The 24769-nt window shown below is 48.4% G+C and overlaps 1 protein-coding gene across 1 annotated transcript in view; it reads right to left on the minus strand.

Annotated features, from left to right (window-relative positions):
• HK1 (hexokinase 1) overlaps positions 1 to 13941 on the minus strand; it is a 38019-nt gene extending 24078 nt beyond the window's left edge. Inside the window, exons 1-3 of the mRNA XM_064716094.1 lie at positions 13784 to 13941; positions 7459 to 7621; positions 2542 to 2690 (exon numbers count right to left, since the gene is read on the minus strand). Of these exons, the coding sequence (XP_064572164.1) occupies positions 2542 to 2690; positions 7459 to 7621; positions 13784 to 13846 (375 nt within the window). The 5' untranslated portion in view covers positions 13847 to 13941. The remainder of the gene's footprint in view (positions 1 to 2541; positions 2691 to 7458; positions 7622 to 13783) is intronic.
• Positions 13942 to 24769: the final 10828 nt, after the last annotated feature.

Here is a 24769-nt window from a genome sequence, read left to right on the forward strand (position 1 = left end):
TTTATTGCCTTTGCTACCACTGACACTCATCATTTTTCCTGAGGAGACTAAAGTGTGTGTCCATGCCCACATTAACATTCAAACCTCACCAGTGCCAAATGACTCTGACTGGACAGTAGAGGCAACATTACAAAAATCCAGTAAAATTCCATTAAAGTAGGGGAGGTGCACTGAGGAAAAAATCAAAATCTTCTTTTACCCACAGATTTGCAGTAGGGAACAATGTGAGCCAAATATTTTATCACATGTCAAAATTATGGACAGAGAGAATGTCACAGCCAAGAGGAAAGGATCAGTCTGATTATAGACCTGAGGCAATACAGCCTGAGACCCTGAGCAACAGATCAGGTTTAATTCCCATGACCAAGGAGCTGCCTCTTGGGCTCCAAGAGGTCTCCACAAGGATGCATTTGGCCAGCAGACAGGAGACTTGGACAAGCAACTGGAGATCCAAGCTCAGACCCAAGCCCCTCAGTGGGGATGCTTTAAGGAGCAAGGAAACCACAGTTTCAGATCCAGAGAACAGCCACAAATCCATAAGTTACCTGCAGTGGTGGCAGAACACAAAAAGCAACACCAAAATCAAGTCTCAGGTACATTCCCATTCACTGAGCTGACACAGGAGGCAGGATTCTTACAAATTTTAGACCTGCTATTACACTGCTGAAGTGAATCAGAGTTTTATCCTTGACTTCAATGGGAAACTGTCTCTGACTGGCAAAACTGTGAGCCCATGCCTGACAGATGGACAAAACTGGAAGTTTGAATGCCGTGAAGTAGAAAATATCAAAATGAGCCATGTTAGTGAGATGTGAAGCCATAAATCACAATCTTTCAATAAGCTGATTAGGCACTAAGCTTTAGGAGTGTAACTCAGCAAAGTTAATGACACAGCTTGCTGGAAATCATTAGCAGCCTACCCTACACAGGCAGCTCAGTCCAAGTATTCCACGAATCTGGCTCGGACATGTCAGAAAACCTCAAGCATCAGTCACAAGCACCAAATCATCAGCTGCCTGTCTGCCCCCTGGGCATCCCCCATGCTTCCCTCTGAGGGCACATAGCAAGCACTGGATATCATCACAGAACAGCTCCAAACCCAGCTGCTGTTCTGATAATGCTTCCAAGTTCTGCTCTCGTTTTCCTGGTCCTTCAATACTGTGCCCATGGGGTCAGCAGAAGCCTTGCTTGCCTTTCTTTCAGCCTAAAAGCCATGACAAAGCCTATCAGCCTGAGCTCCACACTGCTGCTTCCCAGCAGCCAAATGGCCTCTGGATATTGAAAAATTAAAACACAGCTTGACAAAGACATGGAAAGAAAGCAGACCTGATGTCTCCCATCCCAGCTTCTCCTTTCCACCCTTATCAGAATCCTCTGACAGCTCCTGTCAGCCTCCAGCTCCTGACACCCATCCATGGACAAACAAACAACCCCTGCTGCCACCCTGCCTCTGAGCAGCCCATCCAGCTTCCCTGCCCCTGGCAGCCACAGGCAGCTCAGCTCAGCTCCAAAACCACCCTGTGGGAAAGCCACTGCACAACCTTCTGGCCCAAAAACAAAGCAATAAGGTTAGGAAGAGTCCTTGCAAGAAGGTCATTTCACTGCTGTGGTTCAGATAGGACAGCAATGCTTTTATCAGTTCTACTGACAAGCCATGAGTGCCATCTTACACTCACTTATTACATACAGACAATAAAGGTATTAAGGTGACTACAGAAAATAAATGAAAGGTAAAAATGCTGTTCCCATAATTTTTCTTTCTCTGCTATTTTGCTTGCTCTTCTGAAACAAGCTTTACGTTTCCTGCAGGTCTCACACTCCTGAACAGCACCTCATTCTAATAAAAAGTGTAGAAACCTTGTTGTTTCCAACAGTGAAAATTACTTGTTTTGCCTTAGGCTGACACAGAGACAAATCTGCCAGTGTAATCCACTTCCTGATCATAAAAAAAAAAAAAAAAACACTTTCAAAGAGCTCAATTTGAAATCCAAGTGAATGGATACAAATATTTTCTACTCTTGGAACAGGGAAGACTGAAAAAAAAAAAAACCCTTTCAATTACTCAACAAAACTTAAGTGAAGCTGTGCCAACACATTCTATCAGCTTCCCGTACCGTAATTTTTTCAGTGTACTTGTACTTTTCATGAATGCTGAGTTGCTCAGACTGCCAGCACAGAGATGTGGCTGTCATGGTGATTCCTACCCCTCATCCAACACTACAATTGCAGGGCTGGTCATGTTCATTGCTTACAGTTGTTTTCCTGCTCTCCATTTGTACTAATGCAAAGTAAGTTGACTATAAAAGCCAGAATTTTTATTCCTAAGCCATTTTTTCCCCTCTCTTATCCAGAAGTCTCCCATGGGATGACAGGTTTGCAGCACCCATGCATGCTCTGTCACACTGCTTACTCCTTTTTTCAGTGAGGTGCAGTCTGCATGCTGTAGGTACAGCTGTTACAAAGCTAAGCTCAGTCTTGTGGGATTTTCTAAAACCCAAGGAGCTAATCTGCAGAGGGATGTGCCAAGGAAGAGGTGCTTACCCGTGTCCCACTCCCGTGCATGATGTCCTCTGGGGTGTTGTAGATTTCACTCTCCATCTGCACCGTCTGCTTTTTCTCATGCGAAACCTTCACCCGGAGGATTCGGAAGTAAGAACCACCAAGATCCAGTGCAATGAAATCTCCTTTCTCTGTGTGGGAAACAAGACACAAGTGATTAAAAATCACGTGCAATACAAATCTGGGAAACACCAAGCTTGGTTAAGTGCAGCACTGAAGCAAATGTCCAGTCCCTACAGTGGCAGCTGCAGGGCATCCACGTGAACCTGATTTCATTGATCTGATTCCCTAAATTTAGCAGGAAGCTGGTGCAATGGCAATGCCAACACCACTGATACACAGGCAACTGCAATGAAGTTGAATTCCAGTCTGTATCCAGATCTCATGATGAAGATGGCAGAGCAAAGACCTCAGGAGAGACCCAAAAGAGATGTTGAAAGCAGAGACAGTAAAATGAAGGGATGCCAGACCACTGACAGCCTTTTGCTGCAAATAAACCTGTGTCATTTTGGCAAGTAACAGCGGATGGTGGCTGCTCTAAAATCAACAAATTACACACAGATGTAATGGAAGTAGGAGCCACCCCTAATCTTGTGTCCAGAAAGGCTGAGATTCACTACAAACTGCAGACAGATAAGAGAAGTCAGAGAAAGGACAGCTTAAAAAACCAGCCCTGTACTGCTGCAGGAGTTACTGAGAAGTTGTGATGCCTTGCACAGAGCTCCCAATACCTGCCCAGGAGGAAAGAGCTGGGGTACCTCCATCTCCCCCTGTGCTGGAGAGAGCTGAAGCCAATCCAGCAGCCTGCAATGTCACAGACTGCAGGCACGTGGGCTGGCTATCAGAGCAATGGCACCTCTGGCACCCCTGCAGAGCAAGGCAAACACATTTGCCTGACCTGCTGTGCTATCTCGTGCCCTACAGAGGAGGGAGCAAAGACAGGGATTGCCAAAGTCTGCCAAAAGATAATGTTTAGGGAAGCAGAGAGCACAGCTTTCTCACACAGGAGTGCGTGTCCAGGCTGCAGATAATCACCAGGGCTCTTGGCAAGGATCTGTGTCTGTGCATGGCATCCCCACGCTCACTGAGGCTGCTCACAGGGCAGCAGAGCAAAGGCAGTTTTCTCATCATCTTCCTCATCAGCTGTGGCTTTCTGAAGGCCATTCCTAACATTGCTGTTTTTCCACTTCTGCCTAAACTCAAAGTGGAAGAAGCTCAAGCAGCTGGGAAGATTGTTGTGACATCTTATCTCAAACACACTCAGCTCCCAGAGCCTTCTGACCCCAGGCTGTCATGAAAATTCCAGGTATGCAATTTATCCACGAGCATTTCCAGAGCCATTCTTGCCTCTGAGATTGTTCTGTCCAATCTCATGTCAAAACTCCTAAAGTCTGACCCAGTGAGCTGCTCCTCCTCATCACCCCCTGCACCTCTGGGAGCCTCATCCCAGTCAGCAAAGCTGATGAGCTGCACAAGGTGTCCCTCAGGACAGGATCTTTAGCAGAAACAGACCAAGAGAGGCAAAAACACACTGCAAATGCCCCTTTGGATTTCCAAGGTTGCAGAGTAACACAGAAACAAAACACTGTCATGTGAGAAACCACTAAGAACAATAAACTCCATACAGAAAAACACAGCAAAATTACAGGGGGAGCCCACAACTTCTAATACACCTCCAAATTTCACTGCACTGCAATGTAACTTGTCCTTCTTGCTGCCCAAGACATGGGCAAGCTGAGTTTGGTAAAACACAGATCTTGCAGTGCTTCCCTACCTGCTCCTGAGCAGTGTGGCTTTAAACACTGCTTTGCACCAGTACAAATGTCACTTAAAGCATGAGCACACACAAACTGGAGATGCAGCTCCCGTTATTTGGCTCAGCATAAAAAATTCATAACCCACTTCACCACAGCCAGTCTGGAAGTCAAACACTGAGCACAAGTTTCTCATTAAGCCAAATACCCAAATAAGCTTTATCTTATGGGTATCATCTGTTGAGTGCAGGCCATTACCCCCAAGAACTAATGGGAAAATCAACACTGGACCAGATGGCCCTTTTTAGTGTTTACCTCAAACAAACACTACACTTCTGAAATACCTTCCTTGTAAATAAATTAACGGGTTAGGGTGCTTGATTTCCAGCACCATCAAGCTCATTGCAAGGTAAAAAATTATTAAGAATCATCCTTCACCCTTTAAAAGGTCTCTGAACTAGAGTGTAAAGCTTTCTGAATGCAACTAGAGTTTTCTCTTCGTGTACTTGTGGAATTAAACCCAAGTAGCAGCATTTAATCTGTGCTTTGTAAGACCAAGGCCCAATCAAACCTGCTGTGAATTTATCTGGACTTTGAAAGCATTTTGAATTAGCTTGAGGTGCCATTCTGGGCACTGGGGACTGAAAAACCTCATGGCTTTTGTAAATTAAACAACTCTGAATGAAAGGGGGGGAAAAACTGCTAACATCAACACCTCCAGAGTCTCTAGAATTATTGCTCACAAACTCCTTGTTGAAAAAGAACACAAGCACAGATCTGAAACTAAACAACAGTATTTTTCTGAATAGTCAGCTCCCATAATAATAATTGGACTCAGAGGAAAGAGCTTACAAGGCAGTAATTAGAGACAGGCCAGAGAAAAGGGCAGGCTTTCAGCCTCTGGCTTTCACGGAGGGACAGCTGAAGGCACAAATTGCCATCTTTGGGCACATCAACACAGCCACAATCCCTGAGGGCCCCCCAGCAGCTTTGGGAGGAAGAGGGAAGGGGCTGTGCACCTGTCCTGGCAGCACCTGTGCCATGGCTGTGCCAGGCACACTTGGGTGAGTCAGGGCAAGAAACGCCACAACACCCCCTCAGAGCAAACATTGCTCATACCTGGGCCCAGAACATGCCCTTCCAGGGACAATGGAATGGCTCTACTTGTCCAACACCCATCCAAAGGGGCTCCAGCCACCCACACACCCACACAGATCAGCACTGAGTGCTGCAGAACTGGCCAAGGCACTGCCTGATTACACCAAGGCACTGGCAGCAGTGTGCCCAGCCTGGAGAGGCTGGCAGGAGCCAGGCAGGCAACTCAGGAGCACCAACACACACACTGTGCCCAGCCTGGAGAGGCTGGCAGGAGCCAGGCAGGCACCTCAGGAACACACACACACACACACTGTGCCCAGCCTGGAGAGGCTGGCAGGAGCCAGGCAGCTCAGGAGCAGGAACTGAGAGCCCTGGACACAACACACCAGGTTCTTTTTTAAGTAGGTGTGTAATGCATGATCTGAAATGAATGCCCTGACACACAGACACGCCTAGCACACAGCCAGGGCTGCTCACTGCTCTGGCTCCTCCTGGGGCCCAGCAGTGCCAATCAACCTCATCACACTTCTCTGGCCATGTGCAGGTCCTCCTTTTCCTGGGCCACCTCTCATCTTCCCAGATTCAACCTCATCACACTTCTCTGGCCATGTGCAGGTCCTCCTCTTCATGGGCCACCTCTCATCTTCCCAGATTGCACAATGGAACAGTTTTCAAAGTTATTTGACTCAGGTTTGGTACTGAGCAGTGCCTGACCAAGCAGGGAACTGGGGACAAGGCACTGCTCAAATGAACTCAAGTCAATGAAAAAACAGGGATTTTGGAGCCCAGTAGAAATGCTGGGATTCCACACAAAAGCCCTCAAGTCACCTCGTGTGCAAACCCTGAGTGCAACCTCTGCCTGCGACCCAGCTGTGTGTCTGGCAGCTTCTGGTTTTCTCAACAGGCTGCAGATTTCAACACAACATTTCAACATAACAGCCAGCAGTGCTAAATTAAGGGAAAGAGAGGATTCAAACACATTCTCCCTTTGGTTTTCCTCAGACAGCAAGTCACATCTCAACTAAAAGCTTGAGATGGCAGAAAGCAACAGCAAAGCAAAGCTATCAAAGAATTCCACCTGCCAGACAGCAGCACCAATTTACACAAAGCACCTGGCCTCATGTTCTTTCACCAATAAATTCTCCATTTTAACTCAAAAAAAAAAAAGCCTGAAAATAGGTAATAACTCTGTTATGCAGTTCTTGCAATTTCTGCACACAGGTAGGCACCAAACTAGTTAATTTGTGGTAGGCACCACATTAGTTAACCAGCTTATGCTACATGAGAGGGAAACCCAGTGTTACTACTAAATAATAAACACTATTATATAATGTTTATAAATACATTTAGATGCTCTACATATGGTATTTTTTAAAAACACATAGTAATTTTTAAGTAACAGAGGCAATCTTGTTCTCAATTACCAACATAACACCTTTTTGGTGTCTGATAGCAGTTTGTGCCACTTTTATCTGGTACAGTGGGCATGGAAAAAACAAGTCCTGCATCCAGATGGAAAAAGCTTAGCACACCAGAGCAGCAGCTTTGGAGCCACACACTACATCCTCCTCAAGTTCTGTGAGTTTTCCACCAAGGCAGTCTAGAAGAGGAAGCTACAAAATGCAAAATTATTGCCAGGAAACTCAAATCCAGCCTGTAATGGCTCACAGTTCCACTGGGGAAAAAATAAGAAGAGGAGATGTTAAAGGAAACAGCACATCACTAAAAGCCACTGTATTTAGGACTCTAGGTCATGTGAGTGTGAGCTGCATGAATCAAAAATCATCTGTGTGAAGTACTGACTGCTGGCAGACAGGTCTCAGAGTAAATGTACTGAGGGATAGTGAATGACTGCCAGGAAGGGCCCTTCCATTGGCACCAAAATGCCTTTGACAAAGGAATCACAAAATCTGTGGGAACAGAGGGGAGGCTGCCCTCGAGATGCTGTCTGGGCTTGCCAGGAAGCAAATCCCTCTTGTTCTCGGTAGGACATTGTGCATTTCCAACAAATGTGCTGACTATGGAAAACACACCCTCAGCTGCTTACCTGAGCCGTCAGGAATGGACCTCACGAAGGTGGGAAGCATCTTCACAGTGGCTGTGGGGTTGAAATCCCTGGAGAGGCCGTTCTTCATCTCCCTCCTGAAGCGAGCCATGACGTCCAGCAGCGTTTCGTCCGACAGCCGCATGGCGTAGAGGTACTTGTCGATCTGGGGGGACACACAGCACCCCGGCATCAAGGGCTGCCCTCTCTTTCTCTGCAAGGCTGCTGCAGCCCCAGCACGGCCCAGGACAAGCTCAGGACACAGCCTCATGCCTTATCTTCTGACTCAAAGTCATGGAGAACGTACGAGTCCAAGGCCTCCCGAGGTGAGCTCCATCCTACTGTCATCCCATGGCAGCCCCACATCACTTTGCCTCCTCACTCCCACACAAAACCATCTTTCCACCACCCCCTCCAGCCCTTGCCCCACTTCTCAGCTCTCCTGACTGTCCATGGAGCTAAAATTCCCTCTTTTGGCACCTTGTCCCAGCTGGGAGTTGTGGGTGTCAGGGGTGCTTTGTGTTTAAACTGGGAAGGACTTGCCACAGTGGTTTTGGGGCTACATCACAGGCTAAAAAAATTATTTTGATGTAGCAAACCACTCTCTCTATCCCATTCCAAAGCTACAACGAACAGAGGGTCTGCAAAGACAGAACTTGACTGTGAGCAGATGGCACCTTCCTCCTCATGACAAAACATCAAATTAAAAGTTGTTGACTTCTCCCTTGCAGCTTCCAATGACAGGAGCTTGCTTTACCTCCTTGGAAAAAGGAGGCAGTCCTAGCTTCCCAACAATAGTGCTTTCCATAATATTACAACCACCTTCACTGTCAGGAAGACTGAGAGATGCTTTGATGCCTGAAAAATACAACATGGCCTGGAGGGGTTCTTGCCAAACACACCTCCCACCCTTTTTGCCTCAGTTGCCAGTCTATTCTTGCCTTGTTTCTTTACCTGCCTTGGAAATTTGGTTCCACAAATGGCTCAGATCGAAGCCACACCTTTGGGATCACTTTTGCTTGCAGCTTAGCAAGACAAAAAAAAAAACCCTGCCCATGTTTTCTGTCCTCAGCAAAACTGGAAAAGCCACCTCATTTTAAACCCCAGGCCAGCTCTGTGCCAAGGCTCCCTGTGTCTCCTTGGCTGCTCTGGAAGCCCTGAGAGCAGCTCATCTCCAAGCTGGCATTTGTGTCTTACAAGACCAAGGCCACAAAAAACCACTTTATGTAAAACACAGGCACACAAGCACTCCATATACCAGGGACTTTGAGACAGGAAGCGATGAATAATGCCCTTCACAAAGGAAATGCAATCAAAATCTCATTAAACCCTCAGCTGACCATAAAAGCAGCACCAATCTAATTGCTCATACAGAAAGCACTCCTGCCCACCCTACTCAAGGTCTCCCCAAAGACAGCATCTCCCTGAGCCAGGCACCCTCCTGCCATGACCCAGCACTTATTTACACAGGCAGGCAGAAGGCATGGAGAGTGCTGCTGGGCACAGCACCCAGCACAGGGCTGGGGACCACAGGGGACACAGCCAGAGGCTGCACAAGCCGTGAACTTTTCAGTGTCGTGGCTTGCAGAGGAACAATGCCATGATTGATAACACCACGGTGAAATGAGACCGTGCATTTTCCCCACGAAGCGGTGACGTGACGGTGCAGGCGTACAGCTGAAGGCCAGAAGAGCTGAGCTCAGGTTCTCTGCAACAGAGGCCGAATGCAAGACCCCAGGGCAGCATCCCCACATCCCTGCTGTGTCACAGCAACAACCACAGCCAGCCACGGGCATCCTTCCACTCCAAGAATAAAATCCTGGACGGATGGGACGTGCCCTCTCTGCAGCCCCAAACGCCGTGGGGATGGATGCAGAGGCTGGAGTCTGGCTAAGCAAGAAGGTCTCTCGTTCATGGCAAACCCTGCCATGTTTTTTTTAGCAGAGTGTGTAAAGCCATGATGTCAGAGCATGAGGATACTCCCTTTAAAAAGGAGGGGAGGAACCAACCTCTTTTTCAGGCTGAGCTTCCAGCAGCCCACGCTGCCGCTCAGAGGGACGCTTCCCCAGCTCTCCCAGTGAAAGCTACAGTAAACACCGCTCGCAGTCAGACTCATACACCCCTCTCCAAAGCCCCAGCGCTGCATCCTCCTCCCAAAAGCAGGGCGGAAGGGTTCCCGCTCACCGAAAGCGCTGCTGTGAGCGCAGGTTGTGGCGTTTGCACAGTCAGGACTGACGAGCCCATTCTCCCCACCTCTGCCCCTGCGCTGCCCTCAGCAGCGAGGCAAAAGGGAGGGAGGGCTCTTTCTGCTGCCGTGAGAGACCAATGAGCGCGGCCAGCGCCCTTACATAATTGGGCCGGACGCTCCACGCAGGGAGCATCCCCTGCATGGCTTTGCACGGCACCCGGGCCATCCATCTCCGCCGCCGAGATTCCCGGGGCGGGGACACCGAGTGAAAACAGTCACTCCTACGTGGCACGGCTTCAAAACCACGGAAAACTAAAAAAAAAAATAAAATAAAATAAGGGGGAAAAAGGCAGGTTTTTTATTCTCCCTGGCGGGAGGAGGGTTAGTCATTCCAGCAGTGTGGCAGCAAGGGAGTCAGCGCAGCCCTCCAAGGGAGAACTCCCGGCAAATAGCCATAAATAACCCGAGGCAGGGGGGGCTGGAGGCTGGATTATGGCACGGAGGTTTAATAACTCCCTGCTCCGCCGGCAATCAAAGCCGATCACAAAGCAAAGCTCAGCCGGGGGAAGCTGTGGAAAGGCTGCCCAGGACACACAGGAGCAGCCCCACCGAGGCTCCCGTGGGAGACAGGTACCAGCCCTTCCTTCCCAGGGGATGGCAGAGGGCAGGAACAATTGCAGACAAGGAGCAAAAACACTCCTTTATTTAGCTGCCACCCCAGAGTCGCCCCCCGAGGAAGGGCATCTTCCCACACTGCCACTATGGGGGTCCTCCTCTAAGAGCTCAGGCACTTTTTTTTGGTCTTTTTCTCAAAAGAGACCAAAACAAACCAGAGACACAATCGGTGAGCAATTTTTTAAAAATAGGATTTCACCGTCTGAACCACATGCACATAATTTTTCCCAGTCGCAGTTTGTACTTGGAGAAAAGAAGTTTCTGAAAATCCAGCCACTGCAGCAGTTGTGAATAATTATATATTAAACAGGCAGTGCCTTTAGCTTAAGCTTAAACTTAAAGGCCATTCCTTAAACACACGCCTCCATCCCCAGACACTGACAGCAGCCAGTGGCATCCAAGAAGAGAGCACACCCAGAACAATTTCAGAAATCATCGGCACCTATTTTACCTTCGTGCCAAAACCCTTCACCACGAAAACATTTTTCTGCAGAACTAATCATACTCCTTTCAGCGTGAGGAAGATTCATCAGGAGCCAAAGCAGGTTAAAACAAGTAGTTTAGACATTTGGAAATTGTTTGCACTTACTGATGATTTATCAGCTCGGTTCCTAAAAAGCCTTTATAGGGGCGGGTCACCAACACAGGGCTCTCCTGGATACTAGTTGTTACATTTTATACTACATTCCAACACGGTTTTTTTCAAGGTTAAACATCCACACGTCCTCCTTCCTGGATGGCAAGATCTTTTCCTTCGCTCAGGTAAGACAACAAAAACATATTGTTCCCCTGACACGCAGAAACCAGGCAACACCTGGAGGCTCCCTTTGCCGGGGCCAGCCACAGCAGGTACGAACCTGCTGCGAACAAAAGGCAACTTTACAAAGTTGTACAGAGCTCTCCCCACACGGGGCAGCGGCACAGGTACACCCTGTGTTTCCATCACCCCTCGGGATGGGAATCAGCCCTGCAGAGAAATGGGGGCCACAGCTGAGTTTGGGCCAAGCCCCCTGTCTGAGGCAGGGCGCTGAGCTCCTGCTCTGTCGCCACAATGTCACAAACATTCAGGTGACAGATGTCTGCAAAAACATCTGGATAATTTAACTGCTTGGACCACATGTGTATTCACACAGCACAGGGCATGACACAGTGCCAAGCAGCATGAAGTGCCTTTATGAGTGGTTTCACTGGAAAACACTCCCTTCTTGCAGGGGCCACAGGGTTCTCACTATGAGCAACCCCTTCCTCCAACTCTACACCTCCACCCTGCCAGGACTCATCTTGAGAAACATTCAAAAAATGACAATTTAAAAAAAAAAAAGGGGGTACACACAAACACAGCAGAGCCAGTACAGAAGCACTAGCTCCTAGATGCAGGGTCTGAAACCACCAGCCCCATCCATGCTCCTCCACAGGGTTTCCACCGTGGAAAGGCAGCTGCAGAGCATTTCAGAGATGGGAATTAAAACAAAACAAAAAAAAAGGAAAAGAAGGTCACAAGAGAAGAAGAAAGCTCAGCTTTGGCTTGTCAGTACTTTTAACCCCTTCCCAGCCCTCCTGTGAGCCACAGCAGCATCCTGAAGGTGACCTGCCCGCCGTGCCACCAGCGATGGCTGTGGCAGAGCAGCGAGGCAGAGGAGCAGCCTGGCACCCGGGAGCCCCACGGGGAGAGCAGGGACCACGCCTTGCTCGGCAGCCCGGAGCCACGGGCACGTACCAGCAGAAAGTGCTGCTCTCCCGGAAGCCGGAGCAGAGGGAGGGACCTGAAATGAAGCCGTGCCTGCACGTATCCCTAGGAGCCGCACACTGATGGAGCACAGACCCCACAGCAGCACGCTGAGGTGGAGCAGGAGCACTTTTGCCCCACGGGGGAGCAGGGAATGGAGCCCACCAGCTGCCACAGGCATCCTCCCCACAGGACAGCCACGACTGAGGAGGCTCAATATCCGCTCCAAAAGGACACAAACAGGAAAAGATGTCTTGCGGCCTCTACAAACAGTAGCCTGCTTTTTTTGACTGGGTTTTCTTTCTTTCTCCGCTTTTCCACACAAAACCAGCTTGATCCATAAGAATGCTTTACAGCTCCCTGGCCAAATGGTTTCCCATACTGCCAGACAATAGCAGCCCCACGGTGCCAAACCAGCCTGCAATAAATAACCCCCAGAACACCGCAGAGTTTCTCTGAGCCTTCCCCACAGCCCTTCTGCCGCCCTCACCACCACACACACTCCTGCTTATCTTGGCCTTCTAAATATAACACACACAGCGAGACAGAGAAGGAAGGCCCTGGCCGGGCAGGCACGGCTGGCACCGGCAGCAGCACTCACAAATCCTGCAGGAAAAGGAGCACAGAGGGCCTGGCAATAGGAGAGGCAATAGGAGAGGCGGTGCAGGGCTGCAGGCTGAGCCTCTGGCTCCTCAGGAGAGCCCCCAAAAGCCCCAAAGCACGGAAGGAGACGTGGAAACCATGGGGAGCTGTGCTGGGTTTTCTCCGAGGGACACTGAGCCCGTCTCGAGTGGGGCAGGGTGGGTCACCCACACACTGGAGCTGAGGCCAGCCCAGGCACAGCCACAGCCCACAGGGATGGATGAGGCGCTCTCCTCCTGCTGGGGAGATGCTCAAGCCCCAAGAACACTACAGATCAGTACTACTAATGCCGTCATTGAGGCTTTCCCGGAATATTTTAGGGATGCCCACAGCCACACACTCAGGTGGGTCACACGCACGCCTGAGGAGGTGGCAGAGGGGAAGCCTCGCTTTCCTGACGTCAGCCCGACTCACCGACATTTGCAATTATTTTCCCAATTCGTGTCCCCACATCCGAGCCCCAGGCTCCCCGCTCCCTACAGCTCTGCAATATGCTCGGATATTGGATCTAACTGCCATGTTTTTATTTATCCTGAGCCCCGCTCCCTTTTCCTTGTGGCAGTGCTCGACCCCAGCGCTGTGCCAACCACACGGCAGCAACCCCCTAATGCTGGAGGAAAAGAAGCCTATAGAAATGCTTCTTTTTGAGCACAGCCGACAACCATTTCCTGTAAATTCCGATCCTCCTGCGGCACTTAATTCAAAAACTGCCTGCTCCTCGCCTGCTCGATTGGGGATGCTCTCAGGCATCCTCGGAAAGAAGGGGAAATTCCCTTTCCGGGGATGCTGGTGCCGACGAACACCATGAGAAGCCATCACATTCCCATCGCTCACTGCCAAAGCCCCCAGGTCCTGCTGGACCGGCCGCTGTGCATCCATCACCCGCACCCCGCTGCCATCTCCACCGGCGATGCTCTGGAGAGTTTAAACCCGGGGCTATCCCTCCTTCCTCCCGCAGCTGGGTGGCTCTGGGGACAAAGCAAGGAAACCATCGAGTGGACAGAAAAAAAAAAAATTTTTTTTAACGATAAAAAAAAAATTAAAAACCCAAGAGGCGTGGGCGGGGGCGGCCCTGGGCGGGGGGATGCCCATCTGACCTTTTTGACCTGGTCCTCCTTCAGCTCCGTGAAGTAGTAGGCCAGGAGCTGGGCGGCGATCATCCTGCCGGCTGCAGCGGCGGCTCCGCGCACGCAGCGATGCGGGGCCCGGGGATGGCCGCGCCGAGCCCGGCCCAGCCCAGCCGAGCGCCGCCCCTTCCTCCTCCTCCTCCTCCTGTGCCCGGCCCGGCCCGGCCCCTCCCGGCGGCTCCGAGCTGTGCCCGGCCTGCTGCAGGAGGAGAAGGAGGAGGGCAGCGCCCCGCTGTCACCCTGAGGGGCGCCACAGCCGCCATGGCGGCGGGCGGCTGAGGGCTTCCCTGAGGGGAAAAAGGAAAAAGGAGACAAAAAGCCCTTCTTGGTGGCCAAGGCCGGTGGCATCGTGGCCTGTGCCAAGGATAGTGTGAGGAAGCGGAGAATAGTGGAATCAGAGCCAGGAGCAGGGCGGTGATTCTCCGCCGTGCTCAGCACTGGCGGGGCCGCACCTCGAGTGCTGTGCCCAGTTCTGGGCCCCTGGATTCGGGAAGGTGCTGGAGCGTGTCCAGAGAAAGGCAGCGGAGCTGGGGAAGGGTCTGGAGCACAGATCTGACCAGGAGTGGCTGGGGAAGCCGGGGTGTTGAGCCCGGAGGAGGCTCAGGGTACCTGATCGCTCTCTGCAGCCCCTGACAGGAGGCTGTGGCCACGAGGGGATGAGGCAGGACAAGAGGACACAGCTTTGAGCTGTGCTAGGAGGGTGTAGGTTGGGCATTAGGAGGAATTTCTTTAGGAAAAGGGTGATTCGGCATTGGAATGGGCTGCCCAGGGAGCGGTGGAGTCACTTTCCCTGGAGAGGTGTGAGGAAGGATTGGATGCCCTGACACGGTGGAGTCAGGCCTAGGAGGCACAGGGTGTGATTGTTACAGGGATCCTGTGCAGGGCCAGCAATCCCACTCTGATCCTGTGGGTGCCTTCCAGCTCAGGATATCCTGTGATTCTATGATAATACACCGATGGAGAGGGCTCCTCCTTCCCACAACTTTGCCATGTTGGAGCGCATTCCCCTACACCCCAAGGAGGCATCCACCACCATGAGGGCTCTGAGGGCCCACACACAAAGTTGTGAAAAATGCCAATCACTTGTCTTTAAATTTTTAAAATACAATAGTAATAAAATGATTATAAAAATAGTAATATAATTAGAGTAATAATAATTTGGACAAATTGAATTAGGACAATACAAGACAATAGAGACAAAGAGTTACAGACAGTCCAGGTACCTTTTTCTGGGCAGCATAAGCCCAAAAAAGGACCCCCATTAACAAAGGATTAACCCTTAAAAACAATAACCTGTTGCATATTCATACACCTCATACATGATGCATAAATTCCATTCAAACACAGGATTCTGTCTGGTCATCATCAACTTCTTCCCCTGAATCCTAACAGCAGGAAGAAGTTCGTTTCTTCTGATAAGAGGGCAATAAATTCTTTTTCTCTGAAAGATTCAGGTGCCCTGGGGCTGCTATCTCACTGCGAGTCCTTTCTTTAAAAAAAGTATCCTACATAGCATAGTTTCTATTTTAACATTTTTTATAACCTAAAACTATATCCAACACACTACTTAAGAGAATTAATACAGCATTACTTTCTAACAAAACACATATAACATTCATTTGAATACTTGCAAAAACCCAATCATAAAATACATGCATTTTTCACAAAGGGACAGAGAGGCCCTCCAAAAATAGCTAAATGCCTTTGTAAGTGACTCATGTCAGCACCTTGTCCTTGCACAGGGGCAGGAACACACACCCGTGCAAAGGAGGAGGTGTGATTTGCATGCAGATTGCCTACCACACTATAAGTGATTAAAAATCTGCCTCTTGGATTTCCGGCTTCCTTTTCAGTGCTGCTTTAATTAAATGGCTCCACTGGCCAAAATCAAGAGCTGCTTTGGCAGGCACATGCTCCTGCACACTGCCCTGGTCACTGCAGGCAGGGTGGGCAGGTTTCCTTCTCCGGCTCCAGGCTCAGAGAGATTTCCACCACTGCTCTGCCCGTGCTCCTCCTGCTCATTTCCTTGCCAAGCTGAGGAGCACGCTGTGCTCTCATTGCTCCCCAGAGCAGCCAGGCTGCCTGCTGCAGGCACAGGGCCCTGGCACAGCACAGCTGGAGCTCACAGCTGGAGCCCAGGGGTGCCACAGGGACGTGGGGCTCAGCGAATCATCCCAGTGTCCAGCAGTGGCACCAATCCCCAGCACAGACTGACCGAGCTCTCCCGCAGATGTAATTCCCTGCTCAGTCACGCTCCTGCTCTGCTGCTGGTCAGAAGCTATCTTTAATTCCCAGCCAGGCTTGCTCCTGCTTTCGATCCATCTGTCATCTGCTAAGCCCTGTCTTTCATCTGAAACCACTCTCCTCACTCTCGGGTGTGGCTTTCTATAAATACCCTGCAAGTAACCCTACACATTCACAGCTTTTGCTTTGCTAGGTGAGACAGACTTGGCTCTTTTTGGTCTGAATGCTGCCTGATACTGCTCAATTCCCACAGGATTTGTGTCACCGGAGCTGCCTCTACGTGTGGTTTACAAGTGCTACTATCTATCTCTGCTGCTCGGACGCCCCAAACACCACCCACATGCACAATACCCCCTCAGCTATCTTGCTGCGGGAATGCTTGCTCATTTAAAACACCTGGACACAAACTTGAGTGGTTTTCAACCAATCTTTGACCAAATAAAAGGAATTCAAAGCATCCCCTCTGGCTCTCAAGGAATTTGAATCAGACGGCTAAAATACTCACAGTGGTCTTCTCTTTAATATGACATCCTGTTGCAAGAATATGCAAGAGGAAGACATTTGGTTTTTTGCCTGCCAAAACTGACTTGGGAGTGAATTCAGAATGTCATAGATCACTAAAGTAGCCTTTGGCTCCCTGGTCATTTGTATTGCAACATATATCCAAACTCAGAAACAACAGTCTTGGATTTCCTTTAAGCTACAAGAAGGAAAAAGTAAGTTCAAAACATCACCAGACAAGGATATCCTATGATTCACACTTGGTTCTGTGCAATGACAATAAAACCCGCACACATCACAGTCCCCCAAATAAATTAAAGAATTAAGTCTAGACTGGTGCAGAAGGGGGTTCACGTGGCAAAGTCAAAAGCAATCAAGAGATGGTTAAACAAGTATTGCAAATAATTTGGCTTGTCTTCAGTTGTTGAGGATGGCACCCAGGAAGAATGGACAGAGTAAAAGCACAGGCTCCAGGGAGAGGCAGCCAGCTCTGCGCTGCCGTGAGTCTGCACTGCCCCAGCACCCAGCCCTGGGCTTCCCCTCTGCTTCCCTGCAAGGGATCAATTCAGCAGCCAATTAATTACCGGCATCTCCGCGCTCTGCCAGGCACCCAGCAGGCTGTTCTGAAAGGCACTGTCCTTTAAGACAAATTACTGGAGGCTGAACGTGACACCTGATGATTTGCAGCTATTTTGATTGAGCTCTAATCTTATCGGCCCCGTTTAACGCTGCCCAAGTGTCTCAGCTGACTGAAGTAATTCTGTGAATCAGCTCTCCTGGATGTGGGTAAAGATTTTTTTCCCCCACTTTGCCAATTTCTTCATTAAATGTTCACTGCTCTATACAAGTCTGCATTCTGATTGAATTGCACAATGAGGGGATTTTTTGTTTTAATCTTATCACGTAGTTTTGATGTACACAGCTGATAGATGCTTCCTACTATAGGAAAAAAATAAAGTTGTAGGTGTGTTTTTTTTAGATGTCTGGGAAATGCTCGATCCCCTTTACTCCCACATTGTATTTTCCTTTCATAATCCTCAAAGCAAAGAGAAAGAAAGCAGCATCTCTAATAAACACTAAGTTCCCAGTTCCTGCCAGCAGTTCTGGCTGAGGAGAGAAATCTCCCATTCCAGGGTAAGAAACCAAATACTTGCACAGAATAAATCACCATTCCTTTGTGCTGAACTTAATGGAGAAGCTACCAAGAAGATCTGAAAGCAGCAGATAAATCAGTTTGATGAGCAATTCAGTGGAACAAGTTTAACCACATTATATGCAGTTTCACCTTGCCAGGGGGCACAGCAAGCAGGCACTACCACACAGGATGCTTTCTCTCATGCTTTCCCCATGGAAAACCCAGATTAGCTAGGAATGCCTTGAGGGAGCTCATTCCATGCATGGGAAAGGCCATTCCATGTGTGGACAGAGCACTGGACACTTTTAAAAAGTAGTTTTTGTGCTCCTGGTACAGCATTCCAGAGTGTGTTTCCAAAAGATGTTTAAGGCAGGAAGACTAACAAGGGGTTTGGCCCATTCTTCTGGAAATGCTCCAGGGGAAGGGGGAGCTACTTTTTAATGAAGTCCCCTGTAGGAAATGGAAAGATAAAAACTTCCACAGACACTGAAGGGTTTGATTTGCAGCCTTGGGAGAAGCTTGGATTGATGTAAAAATAAAAATACACAAACACTAAGCAGAAAAACTATAAATTTATGTTTCTATAGTTGTAAATAAGAATATGCCTTAAATAAGTGAGAAGCTATTGAGTAAGATAGTGAAGGGTTTGATAGTGTGGTAATGTAATTGTATAGAGTAAGCTAAGAGTTTAGAAGTTGTAATAGAAACGTGTGTCTACATGTAGTAGTAGACCAGTGGATGAAAATGTACACAGTGCAGCAGAATTAGGTAAAGATTTTAGGTTAGAAAAACAAAATAAACTTTGTAGCCACTTTCCATTGGATTGGAATGTTATATATTGCCTTGCAATGAAGAAACTTGTGACTACTCTGAGCTATGGGCACTTCTTACTGCTCTGAAATCCCACAGCCTCTGAGGCTGATGTTTATCTGAGCAATAAATCCTTCTGAGCCCAATAGTCCCATCCCTTCATCAAGGCATGGATAACACTCCCCACCTTTGGAAAGGTTTTAGCACCTCACCACACTGAGCTTTTGAGGGCTGAAGACACTGCACACCTGAGGGTTTCCAGGCTGAAATCACACTGAGCATTTGAGGCTGAAGACACTGCACACCTGAGGGTTTCCAGGCTGAAATCACACTGAACATTTGGGGTTGAAGACACTGCACATTCTGAGGGTTTCCTGGCTGAAATCACACTGAGCATTTGGGGCTGAGGACACTGCACACCCGTGGGTTTCCAGGCTGAAATCACACTGTGCATTTCAGGCTGAAGACACTGCACACCTGCGGGTTTCCAGGCTGAAATCACACTGAGCATTTCAGGCTGAAGACACTGCACACCTGCGGGTTTCCAGGCTGAAATCACACTGAGCATTTCAGGCTGAAGACACTGCACACCTGAGGGTTTCCAGGCTGAATTCCCTTCAAAGACAAGGCAGTAATTCTGTGAGATGTGAACTAAGCAGCTAAGGATCACAAACAGCCAGGTCTGGATTCTCAACTCTGGCCATAGATGCGAGGACAGTGGAGAAGGAAGTATATCCAGCAAAGAAGGAATTTTTACTGATTCACATGGGAACACTCCTGGGGCAGATGGAGATGCTCTGTGCCTCAGCTCCCCATCCCTGAGCATCAGCCAGCTGTGTTGGCTTTTATTTCTTTGAACCAGCTGCTGTTCTTCAGCATCAGAGGGGTGCAAAGAACATGACCCCCCGCAAAAAAAACCAAGAAACCAGATAAACACAAGCCCCAACCTCATGGCTTCTAATTTAGCCTCATTATTTGGAAGGTCTGCATAATGATTCTTTCTCAGCCTCTTAGTGATTGCAAGGTTCGTTAAGCTGGGGACAAACCAAATTACTCCAAATTTAATTAACTGCTGCTTCCAAAAGCTATGGGTTGCCTGAGCAATCCTGCAAAGGGCTCCCCACATCTGCACATGTGTGGGGAAAAGAGGAAACTGCTCCCTGGAGCCTCCCCACCACAAAACCCAAACTCCAGCTCCTGTGTAGCACAGCAGAGCTACTCTGTGCTGCTTTCCACCCCTCTGAGGTTTTCCAGCTCAGGTCCAGCTGCTGGCATCCCTTGGCACTTGGCATGCAAGTCACTCACTCTGCTCTTCCCTTACACACCAAGGGGAAACACAAATGCAATCCACCCAAACTGATCTCTTTCTTTTTTCCCTTCCTGTCCTAGATATTCACCACTGCACCTTCCTTCTCTCCACTGTCAGAAATACAACTGATTTTTCATCTCTGCAAAGGAAAGCAATAACAATTCCAGTTTTCTGACTCAGCTTGGACCCTGCGCCACTTAAACATTTTTTTTCCATCGAGGTGAGAACTGCTGGATCAAGGAAGCATTTTTTATAGTGCGTTGGTAGGAAGTCATTATTGCAGCTCATGTACCTATGAATCACACCATACACACACATATTTATATGCAAACAGAAATACATCAACAAACTCAATGAACTGCCTTTCCTGACCAGAAGGTGAAACCTTTGTTTCATTTCATAAAACATCTCTTGACCCCAGCAAACTGAAATGACCACAAGTGCAGATTTCTTGTACCTACTAAACATCCAGTGCTAGTGAACAATGCTAAAAGAAATTATGCTGAAAAAAGGGCAAAATATAGAGTGCAAACTGGTTTAAAATTTCAAAAGAGGCAAGTTTAAAGTATTTTCAGTTGTTTGATTCGAATGTTATTTTCAGAAGCAGCAGTTCAACACCAGTAAAAGGATGGCTGCATAACCAGCAACTCGCTTAAGTGATAAGGCAATGATTTAAACAAAGGAAAATATAATCGAAAATATAATCTAAGTTACTGACTATATGGAGACAGTTTTCCTAAGTCTGCTTTCAGCTCCTCACAGATCATTGAGCTCATTTGCCAAAGTTTAGCTCTAACACACCCACAGTGTAATACTCAAAACCAAAGCCCTGGGAGAAGCAGAGACCCTCAGCAGTGACATTCACTGGTGTCTGTGCACTGTCCCAGGCAGGTCTGAATGGCAGGGGCCAAACCTCAAACTGTTCTTAAAATGCCATTTAACAGCAGTGCACCTGGGAAAAATGCCTATTTTATGATTAGCTTTTCACAAATATTCAAATTAATATTATATGTGTTGTGTTAGAAAGTTATGCTGTATTCATTTTCTTAAGTAGTGTGTTAAATATAGTTTTAGGTTATAACATAATGTTAAAATAGAAACTATGCTATGTAAGATACTTTTTTTGAAAAGAGAGGAATGAGGTACTTGCACCAGATAGCAGCCACAGGACACCTGAATCTTTCAGAGAAAGAGAATTTATTGCTCCATTATCGAGTTCTTCCTGCCTGCTCAGCCCTGAAGACTCAGTCAGGATTCAGAGGAAGAAGCTGACACTGCCCAGACAGAATCCTGGGTTTGAATGGAATTTATGCATCATGTATGAGGTGTATGAATATGCAACAGGCTGTTGCTTTTAAGGGTTAATCCTCTGTTAACGTGGGGCCTTTTTCGGGCTTGTGCTGCCCAGAAAAGGCACCCGAACTGTCCATAACTCTTTGTTTTTATTGTCTCATATTGTCCTAATCCAAATTGTCCAAATTATTATTACTCTAATTATATTGCTATTTTATAGCCATTTTATTACTATTAAACTTTTTTTGGTTTTTTTTTAAACTGGCATTTTTCACACACCTTTGCTGTGTGAGCAGTGAATCCATAACCAAGAACTCGTCCTTTCAGCACAGGGAGCACAACCTGCCCCTCTTCTGTGTTTTTCCACCAACACCAGGCAGGGTGACCCCTCTGAACCTCTGGGAGGCCAGTTTCCATAAAAATGCACATTTCTCCTTCATCCAGCATTTGATGCTAGCAAAAATCAGTTCATATCACAAACACAGAGCTGCCAAGGCCTCAGCTTTGTGCTCCTTTTCCAGCAAGCCCCAGTGTGAGGTGCAGCCAATATCCAGCAGTCAGACCCTCCAAGGGCAGTCAGTGTTCTCTCCCCAGCAGGGATGCAGAGCAGGCACTCACCTGGCACAGTGGGGAGCAGCAGGAGCCAGGGACATCCACAGCATTGGGCTCTTCCCCTGTGGCCATAGCAGGAGCACCCCTTGTTCTGTCACATGGCCATCACAGGGCACTGCCAGCAAAGAGAGAGGCAGAATTGTGGGTTTGCACAGCTCCCTGCACAGCCTCAAGGTGTCTCTGAAAGCCACACGCCCCACAGGCTGCTCTGCTCTCTTAAAAACCCCTCCAGAGCTGGGCTACAGCAGGTGCACGCACTAAAATCAGCTAAAACCACCCCAAAAAAGAGAGGAAATTGGGGACATACGGGCTGTGGAGCACAGGTGTGACCCAGAAGAAAGGTGGGAACAGGGAACACGTCAGCTGGCACTGCCCCTCACACAGCCCCAAGGTGCCCTGAGATTCCTGCCACACACAGGTGGAATAAACAAATTTCAATAAACAACTTGTGTATGTGTCAGAAAGCAAGTTCTTGTTTCAATTGAACAGGTTTCTCCATCCCCCTGACCCATTCCTGGCAGGAAACCTGAGAGTCTGGCTTCACTGCACAGCTGCAAAAGACGGGTGATGGATATTTTCCTAATACTAAAAAAAAATAAAAAATAACACTATAAATAATAATAGTAAATAATAATAGGAAAAATCAGCTTTTCTTGTAATCTCAGTGCTTTAAATGGGGAACTCAGCTTCCTGGTGAACAGCTCTGCCCCCAGATTTCAGCTGTGGTCCCAGCACTCACTGCAGCAAGAGACAACCCCACCCTGCTTGTCTCTCCCTTCCTTTCTTGAAGAACACACAATTTTTAGGAAAGCAGAAGTTTCCCCACAAGATCCCCTGTGTCTTGGGCCACTGCAGCTCATCCCTGCTGGCTCCTCTGAGAGCTGCAGAGTCTGTCTGGGACTGACCCAGCACTGACAGACCCACGGGCACCCCTGTCTGCCAGCAGGATATTTCTACTCTGGCATTTGACATCGATACAAACACACGTTTTAATCACAAGTTTTATCTATAACCTGGTTTTGGACAGATGACAGCCACAACAGCCTGTGGCTACCAGTCAACATTCAGGCCCAGAAAACACCCTCAGCTGTTCCACCACCTGCCCTCTGTATCAGGTGCTGCCCTTTCAGGTTGGCAGGCAGGTCTCAGGTGTGGCACAGGTGAGATGCTGGGCAGGACCAGCCCCTTCCCTCCCCTCCCAGCTGGGTCATTTCATGTGGCTCAGTGATGCTGCCCTGGCTGCTGGGATGGGCACCCTCCTTGCAGAGATTTGTCAGCCCCCCAAGTGCCCCCAGGGGACTGGTTCCACAGTCAGAACAGCAGCTTTGGCTTGGGCTCTTAAACTTTGACCAGAGCTGGGACAAAAAATCCAAACCACTTCCAAGTGCACAAGAGGAATTTGCTTTAAAAAAACCCCAAATTTTTCACATACCCTTGGCTTTATCTGGAGAGCAGTCTGGAAAGTAAGACACAACCACCAGCACAGGGTCCTAAACATATTTGTTTAGGATTTGTTTGTTGTTGATCCAAACAGGATCCTAAATAGATTTGGGAAGCACAAGAGCCTCTCTGCAGTCGAATGGCGGTGGTGCTTCATTTGGCTCTGCTTTCCAAACCCTTCCACAGCAGCCCCTTCCAATCACAACATGCCACTTTGAAATGCCAGCACCACTCAGCTCCTGAGCCTATTGGACCATGAAGCAATACACCCAGGGAAACAAAAACAACCCAGATACCTACTTCAGCAGCCAGCTGAGCAGCCAGGTGCCATCCCGAGGGTTCCATGGCAAAAGCATCCTCAGAAATGCCATACCTTGCACCACAGGTGGCATGAAGCTGCTCTCCAGAATCCGTGGTGTCCTCCCCAAAGGTGCCAGTATTAACTCCAGCCCTTTGTTCCTTTGCACTCAAGGTTTCTCCCCGTCAGCTTTCTGGTGCACGCTTTACTGGGCAGATATTGAGCTGCAAATTCCTTCACACTTCTCTGTCCACAGCATTCTGCAGCTAAAGCTCTAGCCGGCCAGCAGATGAAAATGCCACTTACTGCTTATTCCTGCTGCAGTTTGTTGAATTAAAACCTCTTTGTTTGCAAGCCGTAAACAAGTTCTTCTTAATCTTTCAATAAAAAATGTCAATTATGCTCCCTAACAATGTAACTTCATTGTGATGAAAGAAGGCATTGCTATTGCTCTAATCATGATAACATATCAGCTGCTTTTAGAGTCAATTCCTTTTTGTGCAAAATTTAATGACCATGCAATTATTCAAATTTCAGACCAACACACTGAGCTTTAGACCTACAGCTCTGAAAACCCTTTTTAGACCTTGCTCTGAAAACACACACTTGAAAGCAACAGAAAAGGCTGCAGCAGAATTTCTGAGCCCAGAGCACAAAGCACCTTTACAAATCCTTCAGCACAGGCAGCCTTGGGCCTGTGTTAAACACAGATACTTCATGGGAGAGCCAGGTGAAGGAGGCCAAATTCCCAGCTAAATTCTCAGCCAAATTCTCAGCCAAATTCTCAGCCAAATTCCCAGCAGTTACCACGGGCACTGCCCAGGCCCTCAGCTCCCATTGGGCTTCACTGGGAGCCCTGTTCATGCCCAGTTTCCTCGACTCTCTCTGGTCTCAGTGCATTTCCTGCAGAACTGCTGGCCACAGCAGATGTGCAATTCAGGCATTTCAACTTTTTTTTTTTTTTTTCTTTTCTTTCTCATGCCAGTATTTATCCCATTTGTTTCCAGAATCAGCTGCTGCTCCCAAATCAGCGTCCGTAACTTTCCGCTTTGGAGCGTTCAGGTGGTGCCTGCTGAAAAGGGAAAGCACCTTCCTTGTTTGCCTGCTCTCACCCTCCCTGCCTTCCCAGCACCCCTTTTCTCCTCCTGCTGCTCCGAGCTCCCTCCAGGCCCAGCTTGTCCATCCCCATCCATTAACCACTTCCATCCCAATCCTTTTCTTGTGGCTGCTGCCCCAGGTGAGCCCTGGGGGGAATGCCTGCTGTGAAAAGTGCATGTTCTATGGCTCTATGCAGATATCTACTACATGTATTTT

Source organism: Zonotrichia leucophrys, chromosome 6 (assembly GCF_028769735.1).
Source record: "Zonotrichia leucophrys gambelii isolate GWCS_2022_RI chromosome 6, RI_Zleu_2.0, whole genome shotgun sequence".
Classification (NCBI taxonomy): Eukaryota; Metazoa; Chordata; class Aves; order Passeriformes; family Passerellidae; genus Zonotrichia; species Zonotrichia leucophrys.